Source organism: Chenopodium album, chromosome 21 (genome assembly GCF_948465745.1).
Source record: "Chenopodium album chromosome 21, dcCheAlbu1.1, whole genome shotgun sequence".
Lineage (NCBI taxonomy): Eukaryota > Viridiplantae > Streptophyta > Magnoliopsida > Caryophyllales > Amaranthaceae > Chenopodium > Chenopodium album.
The window spans coordinates 13,591,429-13,602,298 of NC_137854.1; the positions used below are offsets into that span (position 1 = coordinate 13,591,429).

The 10,870-nt window shown below is 33.3% G+C and overlaps 1 protein-coding gene across 1 annotated transcript; it reads left to right on the top strand.

Moving 5' to 3' along the window:
* The first annotated feature begins 989 nt into the window (after window positions 1-989).
* Window positions 990-7,525, top strand: LOC145602711 (uncharacterized). Its single transcript, XM_081658881.1, has 3 exons — window positions 990-1,159; window positions 5,847-6,052; window positions 6,997-7,525. Exons 1-3 carry the CDS (start codon window positions 1,058-1,060, stop codon window positions 7,265-7,267), a joined length of 579 nt encoding a protein of 192 aa, XP_081515007.1. The 5' UTR covers window positions 990-1,057; the 3' UTR covers window positions 7,268-7,525.
* The last annotated feature ends 3,345 nt before the right edge of the window (window positions 7,526-10,870 follow it).

Sequence of the window (10,870 nt, forward strand, 5' to 3'; positions counted from 1 at the left end):
GACTTTCTGAAATTACTTTGTTTAATTCTTGCAAAATTTTGTGATCAACAATTGGACTTGCTTTTATATCTTCCAATTTCTTCGTTTTTGGTGTTTTCGTTTTGAACATCTTACTTAATGTCCTGTTCAACAAAATTTTGTATCAAATTATTTTACAATTTCAAAAATTAGGGTTTAAATTGCTCGTTTTGTTAGTAATTAGAACAAAATATTACTTACATATTATCGTCTTCATCATCAGACGAACTTTGTTGCGATTTCTACAAAAAAAAAACAAAATTATATTTATTATTTAACATTTCAAAAAATTAAACAATAAAAAGTTAACAAATTGATCAAAATCGAGTAAAAATCAAAGTTATTGGAGAGATGTTCACCTTTTTGAAGGTGTTTTCGGTGAATCTTCTTCGTTCGCCATGGAATTGCAGTAGTTTTTAGAGAGAGAAATTAGAGTTGAGTGAGAAAAATGAAATGAGGAGAGAGAATTGCAAATGAATTTATTAGATGAAGCTTTATAATTTATGAGAAGAGAGAGAATGATTTAAAATGATTAAAAAAATAAAGTGGCGGTTTGAAGAAATAAAACGGTTATTTTTTTTAAAAAAAAAAAAAAAACTGAAAAACGGAACTCCGTTTTTTTTTTCTGGGTTGGGCGTGTTTTTTGTTTGGGCTGTGTTTATTGGGCCGCGTGTGGGCTGGAGCATGTAGTTTACTGTGCACCATGGTGCATAGAATACCAATTGATCCCTCATCTCCCCATTTATAATTTCAACAAAAACTTGCACGGGAGCTTACTTAGTTTATTATGTTATGATTAAGACAAAAACACCCTCTAAAAAGTAAATTAAGATTAGAAAACTGAAGAAGAATTAGTATAATTAATCCGACAAACATTACTAGAGCTACTCCTGCTCTGCTCTATAATCTAAGTGTTCACACTTGACACCAAAAAGCACATGCATTAAAGCACCTTTATTCTCCCACTATCACACTCCTTAATCTCACTCTCATTCTCTCTCTTTACAAAATTGAATTTCTCAAAAAAAAAAATAAGAAAATGAGAGAAGGAAGAGGTTCGAGCTTGGTGTATCTCCTGGTGGTTGTTCTCTGTTTAGTTGCCTTTACTTTCGCCATTGCCGCCGAACGCCGCCGCAGTCGTGTACTTTCTCTCTCCTCTTTTTCTTTCTATTTTTGTTTTTTTTTTTCTTTTCTTTATTCAATTCATTATATTGTGCTTGAAGCATTGTTTGTGCAATTATTACACTTATTGTTGATGTGAATTTGTGATATTCAGTATTTTTGTTGCCAAAAATTGCTTGGAATTGTTGTCGGTTTTGATTGAGTTTCAAGGTTTAAGGTGAATTAGTGATGCATCAGTATCAATTGTTTGTTTTTTTCTGATTTTAGGTAATTTAATTGTTAATAAGGGAAATTAATGTAGTGTACTGGGATGATTGAACATAGAGGATTAACTATCTAGGACGAGAAATTTGAAAAAAAATTATAGGCAATTTACTGATTAAGTACAATTGATTTGTGAATGAACCACATCAAGTGTGAAACTGTGAAGAAATTCAATCCTACTTGAGTATTTGGTCCGTCGAGCTGTGAGTTACTTGGAAATAATTCAGAGAAATATATGATTATAAGTTTAAGTCATTCGCAACCACTGGTGAAGGATACAGTTAAGGATTAGTACTCTTGTAGAAATCGGAACAGATTAGTCAATGATTAGGCTAGGGAGTAGGGAAAAGGTAGTGTCCGGGGCGTAGCAAGTTGTGACTTGATAAGCTGCTCTACCAGATTATCAGTTTCATCTTTTGCAAACATGGCTCATTTGGTTTATCTGTGATACTGTGATGAATATTAAGTATAAGGTTCTAAGGTAATGCATCTATATTTGCAAATATGTGGTTTTCTCTCTAGGTAGTAGATGGTAACGAGTGTAATTTAAGTTTGTGAAGAGCGTGTTTGGAAATGGATGTACGCAATTTGGGTATCCATGTGGGACATCTTATCAAGTTGCTCACAAAATTTCATTGTCATTTCCTTACTTTTATCATATATTCATATTCTAATTTGGTTTCTTCTGGTATGCTATTAATGAATTCATCCTTCTTCCTGTACATAGCTTGAGGGTTCAATACCTAACCCGTGTCCTGAAGAAAACCTCTTTAATATTCCTCCTTTTGAAGTAAAGAGCTTGGCCAACTAGCCAATTCCATTATAGAGACATGGTTATTGAGATATAAGATAAAACATGGTCATTTTGAGTATTGTAACCAAGGCGTTGAAATTTGAGAATTGCTGCCTTTTATTTTCTTTCCAAGACCCCTAAAATGTGCTAATCTCTACCGTTGCCTTAGCGTAGGTGGACTTATTATATGTTCGATTTTTATCTACTTAACAAAGAAATTGAGGGTACATTGTACTCTCTTCACTTCCAATTGATTGCCTATGAAGGTTATATAAAATTGATCAACTTGTTCACTATCTCATCAGAAGACATTGTAATACATTAGCAATCAAAATTAACGGTGACATTTAAGTAGGGTTTATGCTGACATGTAATAGTGAATTGAGAACTTTAAGTGACAAATTATATGGAATAATAGAAGTTAGTAAAGTTGACACTAATTTTAAAGTGAGTGCCACAAAGGAAGTTTTCAACGATAGAATGTCTTTAACAATTTATACTCATGAACCATTAATTAATGTATATCACTTTGCCATCAATGAATATTTTGTGCATTATTAATGAACAACACTAATTATGGAGTAATGCAGATCGTTGGTTGCTTTTTCTGATACAAAATTCTCCGAAATTATACTTCACGTGTTTTTTTCTTTTATTGTTATTGAAAATAGTGTATAGTTTGGATAAAATTTACTAGATAAAATGGTTTTCATTTCTTGTTTTACCTTAGGGAAGTATTTTAAGGCCATAATGTAGGGTGTTTTGAATCTTTGATAAATAAAAATCCCTGTGTACAGAAAGCGAATTTGATAAAGCTTTATAGCTTTTAATAGTTGACAGCTGACGTAATTTTTTTTAATTGCACTTTCCTTTCTGAGTAGTATTGATACCTTCAGAATCAAATGGAATATTTGGATATTTGGCTTTTAAACAATGTTACTCCTGTAGGACCAGGGAAGAAGAGTTAAGAGAAAGAACATAAGGGTACATATGAGGATAGGTGGAGACAAAAACGGCACATATAACCTTTTAGTTTATTCTATTTGGTGAATTTGGCTCTGTGATTATCTGGATAAGATTAAAATTTGCTTAAATAATTGAAGAGTAACCTTGTCAGTTTCCTTGACAAGTGTATTGTCATTAGCCTGTTGTCTGTAAGATGATGAACCTGTAGACATCTTTGATATTTGTAGCCTGTTTGAGATATGCCCCATTTTTCTTATATCCAATATACATGCTTCTGTCATCTGATCCCTAATTTGTTGAGGTTTCTTCTATAATTGTGCCAAACCTTGATTATGGAAACCAAAGGTTAAATGTTTATTTCCAGAAGGCTTTCTGCAAAATAAGTGGATCACTGTTGCACTTTGCTTGCTTGGCTTGGTTATCATTTATACTTTGGAAGTATGTAACCTTATGTTCTTTATGATATTAACTTAATGTAACGAGGCTTGAATGTTGAAGTAATATGATCCTTTCCTTTCTCTATCTAGATTGTAAGACATGTTGTGTTCTCTCCCAACTTTCACGTTGGGTTTGTTTTAGGTATTCTACTTCCTCTATTTCTTTTTAGATGCATCACTTTCTTAATAAGGAAGTTTCAAATTAGATGCATCACTTTCCTTTTTGGTTAATAAAATTCACTCTCTCATGTTACATGGGTCATCTTTTTTCTTTCTCTCTATCTCTCTTATGTCCAAAAACTACCTGGGAGTCCGTGTTTTTGCAAATGATGCAACTAAAAAAAAACGGAAGAAGTATTACAGCAAATGTAGATGGTTTAGCAGTTGAAAGATGCTATATGATCTAGAGTGCTTTATAATATCTTGTATATACTATTATCTTGCTGTGGATTTGTAGAATGAGTCAAATTTATAGTTTCATGTGCACTTGTATTAAAAGCACTAGTGAAGCTTTCAACTTTCAACATTCGTGAATGAGAAATTGTTGAGTATTCTTGTTTCAATGCTTTTAATGACCTTTATGTACTGTGAAATTTTGTGTGTCGAACTTTCCAGCTTAATTTTCTTAAAAATTTATAAACCTCCTTTCGTAAAATTATGAAGTAACACACTAACACTAATACTTTATTCAATTTTTAGCAAATTCCTTTTACTACCTTTCCCTCTCACCCTACTATATTTACACATTTTCACTCACTTTCTCTTACTTATCTACCTATAGCTTTTTACACTCTCTCTCCTATTTTATACACCTTTTTTCTTACTCCTACTCAGTACTCACCACTTTTTCATACGGTCTCTCCAATTGCCTTAATTTTTGTGCAAATTGTAAATGTTAAGAACTTTTGGGAGAGGAGGTAGTAGTTATATAGATGAGAACTTGAATATAAGGCTATGGCCAACTACTGAATTGGAGTTAGGCAGTAAGCGTTTTCTGTCAACTATTGAATCTCATAACATATGTTGGACTGAACGGATTTTCTCTTGCCAGAAGTAAGTCTTTCTAAATTAGGTTGTCCTTGTTAAACCTTATTAGGTGTTTGCTCGGTATTGATGCACATTCTAGATATGTGACTCATTTTTTTATGTACATTTATTTAGCTCGTTTGGGGTATTGTGATCTTTCAAATTATGAGAAAATACATGAGATTTTCTAGTAGAAAAGCACTTCAAGGTCTTAAACATTGCTGTTGCTTGCTCCATCCTGGACTTTGATTTCCTTTTGACTTCTACTTACTCTGTCCTTGACATGTAGTTCCTTTGCATTGACTTTGGTTTTTCTTCAATCCTTGTCCTGATATTTTCGTTATGGTACTCCCTCCTTCCTTTTAAGATTTCACCATTGGGGAATTGTTACTTTTTAAGGTTTTGGTTGGGTGGCATTGGTGAGATTGATAATTGGTGGGACCTGAAGTAGTTATGTGAGAGTGAATTTGTTGTCCCTCATGGCTATTTATGATATCGGGCAAGCTTAAAGGGACAAACCAAATAGGAACCTTATCTGCTCAAGCTTCTAAGCTCTCACCAGTGACTTGATTGCTTCCTGACAATTTTGTGTGCTGCTTCCCTTTGGAGAAATGGAGATTGAACATTTTTTCTGTGTGCTTCTCATGTTGAGAGAATTAAGGTGCAAGCGGAGAGTTTCTTTTAGTTCTCCCTCCTTTTAATCGACATTTCAACTTGCAAGTTGTTAGAAATTAGCGTGATTATGAGTAGCCTAACCTTGCTTCTGGAGAACCCAAACAGCAGCTAGTCCTTGAAAAAACTGAAATTGAAGAACTTGAAGGTATGGAAAATATTTTGCAATGGCTGGAGAAATGATCTCTCTTTATCTGGAGCAGCTTTGTTTCCCTATCTCTTTGCTTGCTAGTTGATATAGAATGAACCAGAAATCTCATTGAATTAACTATTACTGCTTGTTTAAGCCCGTGGAGTGTGGACTGCCTAAGGTCAAATGAACAAAGTGTCCAAAAATGCATAGGATCAAGTAGCTTAGGTACGTCAGAAGGTTTGAGAAGCACATATTTTACCTGCCTGTGAAATTAAGATTTCCATGTCTAAATGAGTGCTCGACTAGAGCATAGTGATAATGATATTTGTTTGTGAGTGCAAAAAGGGCCTTGAAATCACTTGGTTGACGGTAGTTTGATGAATCTTCTCTATACTAATATGTTTTCCTTTGACAGGGTAATATAATTAAGGATGAAGTAACCAACACAACATACTGTGCTTACAGTTCTGATGTTGCTACTGGATATGGAGTAGGAGGGTTCCTGTTTCTTCTTTCAAGTGAATCAGTGCTTATGGGTATGACAAGGTGCATGTGCTTTGGTAGACCCTTGGCACCTGGTAATGAACGAGCATGGACTATCATTTACTTTTTCTCGTCATGGTGAGAATCTCTCTATTCTTGAGAATCTTGGCCTTGTCAACAAGAAAAAATACCAGAGCCATCATTTTTCATGCACATTATACGAATGGTAAATTACTGTCCATTGCGACAGATAGCTTCTGTTAGATTTTTTGAAACTAGGGAACATATTCTGCTCTTCATCATAAGCACCCCTATCTGCTCATCATTGGAATTTCACTAGACCCTCGTCATACACTTCAGCTGATAGTTTTCGTTGAAACCTACCTTAAGATCCTTGTTGATGACTCGATGTAGCTTACTTGCTACTCTGGAAAACTGGACTGAACTTGTTACAAATAACTGCTTTTTACTTTTTTAGAACCTCGATCATGAAATTCTTAAACTGATTCTTGCCTGACTTTTGCGATTTTTATTTTTTTTTTTAAATCAATTTAAACTTTAAAGGTAACTATTATACTGCATCTCTGTTTATTACAAGAAAAGACATTTTGTAAATTTGTACTATTTGTAAAGTAGTTATTAATTTAATCATTTCCTCTATATATAAGTCAAAAGAATTTTCAGCTTTCACAATTACTGTCAGTTTTACTAGCTACTGTAAGTGTGTGAAGTGCATTTGATGCAAATTGACAGCTTAATTTCATGCATCTTTTGAAATGGAATGGATTTAATTCCTTCCTGTTAATTCTCACCGTTCATGCTTCCAACTCCTTAGTAAAAAAAGGCGATATCTCAGAAGCTCAACAATTTTCATTTGCCTCTCAAGGACTCAGTCCAACTCCAAAACCTCCTATAAGTTGTCTTTGTTTATCTTGTGGCTTGCATTATTGCTCATAGTTTAGGTTTGATCTTTCACTTTCTTAATTGATGACAATCAAACCTGCCTGAAAGATTCTGACCGGGATTATTACTGTAAGTCTTCAAAGATGGCAGCTGATATTTTCTTATACGTCTTTGTGCAGGCTAACATTTCTGGTTGCGGAGGCATGTCTACTTGCAGGTGCAACTAAGAATGCTTACCACACCAAGTACCGTCATGTACTCTATGCACAGAACTTCTCATGTGAGACTCTGCGCAAAGGTGTATTTATTGCTGGAGCTGTATTTGTTGTTTTCAACATGGTCTTAAATGTGTACTACTACTTGTACTTTTCCAAAGCTACAAGCTCCCAGACAGCATCTCACAAGGCAAATCGCTCCAGCTCTACTGTTGGAATGACCAGTTACAAATAGTTATGCTATAGATTTGAAGCGACTAAAAGTCACTTTGAAGGGTTGTGCATTTCCTCCATTCTTGAAGTGAAACTATATAGATCATTTCGGTGAACATTGGCATGTCTATAATATGGGGTAAGATACAAATCAGTTTTAGAACTTAGATAGCAAAACTAGTAAGTTCGAGCTTTTTGACTGCTCAAGTTTCTCGAGTTTTTAATGTTTTTTGCTTTTGTGAAAAAAGAAAAGGGGAAAGCAGGGTGAATGGTTCGATCATCTTCTGTATTTTCTTTTTGCTGAGGCTGTAGTGGTTTTCTCTTTATGCTTTTATGTTAACTGTTAAGCACGAAAAAGTAAAACCTTCCAAGAACAAAGAATACTTTGAGTTAAATATTGAAGGGAATAAAATTGAAAATAACGTATATATATAAAACCTGGAGGTAGGCGCGCACCTAAGGATGGTTTTTTTTTTTTTTTTTTAATAAGAACGAACATAAATAAGAACGAACACTACTATGTATAATCTTGTTAAATAAAATGTAATCATGGTTAAAGGTGTATTCTACAAAATGAGCCAAAAAAAAAAAAAAAAAAAAAAAAAAGAAAAGAAAAGCAAAATTATGTTTATTTTCAGTTTCTAATACTACTAACCTTTTTTTTTTTTTGGAAAATTTGGTGATTTTCAACCTTTTTTTTTTTTCTCTGTTTGAGTCCATACTTTATGAGTGTCTTTAGTCTTTTCATGTTTAGGCCATGTTCCTTTTACATGAATAGTATACCTTTTTATTTATTTTTTTAATTTCTCAATGGATATATTGGTTTGATTTTTTACGTTATTTATATGTTATATTAACTTTGCTCGATAATATGTTCTATTTTATGAAAAAGATGATTGTGGTTCATGTCGAGTTGTGCTTTGTGTCGAGCCTATATGCTTTGAGATTGGATAGGACCAGTACTTGGATCAACCCCTGTGCTACTTGCAATGTCCATTCCATGCTGTTCAAGAGGTCATCCCATGCACAACCCAAGTCCACGTGTCACCGTCTTGGATTAGGCCGCGCTTGTGTCCCTAACACTTTTCATGACCTTAGAGTTTTTGTTGTGCTTCTCCCAAATAAAGGTCACTGTAATGTGTCGTGTCATGCCTACATGCTATTTTTGTTGGGCCTTGCCATGCCTCCAGCCCCAATCGTATTATATTTAGGGTCTGTTCACATTTACTGAACTGAACTGATTGGAGATTAGCTGAACTGACTGATTGGAGCTGAGCTGAACTGAACTGAGCTGAAATAAATATTTTATGAGAGAGGGAAATTAAGAGCGAACTAAACTGAACTGATTGGAGCTGAACTGAACTGAAATTAAGTAAATGTGAACAGAGCCCTTAGTGTGTTCGCTAGAGTAACTTTTTAAAAAATTGATTTTTATTAATTATACTCCGTAGCTGAATTTTGCTGCTGTAATACATACGAAGTAATTGGTAATTACATTTTAAAACTGATTTTTGGTAATTAAAACTTATTCATGTTTTATCTTATTTTTTGTAGAATTGAACATGGTCTTAGACTCTTAGGGCATGTTCACATTTGCTGAACTCAGTTGAACTGAACTGAATGGAGCTGAACAGAACTGATTGGAGCTGAATTGAACTGAACTGAACTAAGCTGAAATGAATATTTTATAAGAGAAGGAAATTAAGAGCTGAACTGAACTAAACTGAACTGATTGGAGCTCAACTGAACTAAAATTAAGCTTAAGTGAACAGGCCCTTAGTTGATAAGAGTTTATTATTGTTATTGTTATTGTTATTATTATTATTATTATTATTATTATTATTTTTTTTTTTTTTTTTTGAGAAAAATTTGATAGGAGTTTTGATTTCACCTTTTTCTTATTACTACTTATTTGACTTTTAAATGGAGCTTTTTACAATTTCATTTTTTTTTTCCCGGGTATATACGTATCATTAATCAAACCTGATTAAAAAAAAAAAAAAGGCTAGATAGTGAAGAATAAAAAAATCAATTTTTTTTTTTATCTGATCAAAGGGGCATTAATATTGAAGAAGTGTCAAATTTCATCCGTAACCTTGTAGAGTTGTAGATTTTCTAATAGGGATTTTATTTTATCACCTCCAAAAAAAAAAAAATAAAAAATAAAAAATGAAGCAAGTAATTGTTTGGTTATGAATTCCTATAGATGTCATATAACCTTCCAATAAATTAATTAATTTTTTGTCACACAAGTATATATTTTTTCGTTTTTACCTATTTGATACATATAATTCATAAATACAGTATTATAATTACTAAGAAACAATTCTTGAATACAACATAAAGGAATTGAATATAAATTACAAATCTTCGAAAATGAAACATCATACAAAGTATGTAATATCATTATCTCAAAGTGGTTGTGAATCAAGTAGCTTGCGATATGGGAATAATTGGGATGATAAACTACAAGTCAATTCCATACACACCACAACACACGCATACCTTATACCATACTTGCCCCAACCGGGGCAGAAATGAACAAACGAATAGTAAAATATGGTAAAAGTAATCGTAATATTACTTTAATAGGCGTAAAGAGAGTTGCAAGGACAATACTTTTCACATGCTTGACATGCATAAAGAGAGTCGCAAAGGCAATGGTTGTTGAATCTATCATATGACTTCGTATCCCATATTAAATATAAGTTGTGAAAGCATATAAAAAAAACAGAGGAAATAATACAATCCCACCTATATAACATAAATCAAGATCTTCTCATTGAGGAGTATGTTGGATACTTCTCAAATCCCAGAGATCATCTTCCATAACATCACTATAAAATGCATCACTATTACAATTAGAATCCAAATCCCAAAATGAAAACCAAATTGAACCCCATGACATTTGTTCATCCACTAACATCCCTGGCTTCAACCACACCCTCCAATCTTCACTATCTTGTTGATCATCACAAGTTACCATATTTGCTTCTATACTATTATAATAGTTGTTACTAGGATCATACCTTCTCTTCTCCTCTGTCGCCGCCACCACGACCGCCTCTCCTACCGTGTTCTTATTATTGATCTCACCTTCCTTCTTTGGCTTCTTTTTCCTTGACACACTCATTTTATTATTATGATGTTCCATCATCATTTTCTTTTGGCACTCCATTTTCATAGAACAAACAAGTTTGCTCTTTTTTATGCTTTTTTTGTTGGTATGTTAGGCATTTATTTGCAACTAACCTTATGTGAGATGTTACTTTATATATAGTACTCCTTGTTACAAAAGAAAAGTATTACCCTTTTCGCCTCAATATTTATTCATTCTATTATTCTAACTACTTAAAATATTATTTCGAGACTATGAAAAAGTCAAAACAGGAACAACTTATAGAGACGAAAGGAGTATAAAAAACCACCAAAGAGATCTTATCCATGAATCAATCTGGGATGTCGGAGGGATAGAATTTAGGAGTTTGGACAGCGTAGGGCTGACTACAACTGCCTTATTTTTGGTTGGATCACATGGCATGACTTTGCTTTGTTTTTTAATGGGGTTTAAATCTCAATGTTATCCTTGAAATTGGTGATAAATGCATGGGTAATTTAGTCATTT

Excerpts from the sequence above, each read along its gene's own strand:
- LOC145602711 (XM_081658881.1), top strand. The coding sequence starts at position 1,058 with ATGAGAGAAGGAAGAGGTTCGAGCTTGGTGTATCTCCTGGTGGTTGTT. Across the intron at positions 1,160-5,846 it reads CCGAACGCCGCCGCAGTCGT|GGTAATATAATTAAGGATGA; the intron begins GTACTTTCTCTC and ends TTCCTTTGACAG. Across the intron at positions 6,053-6,996 it reads ATTTACTTTTTCTCGTCATG|GCTAACATTTCTGGTTGCGG; the intron begins GTGAGAATCTCT and ends GTCTTTGTGCAG.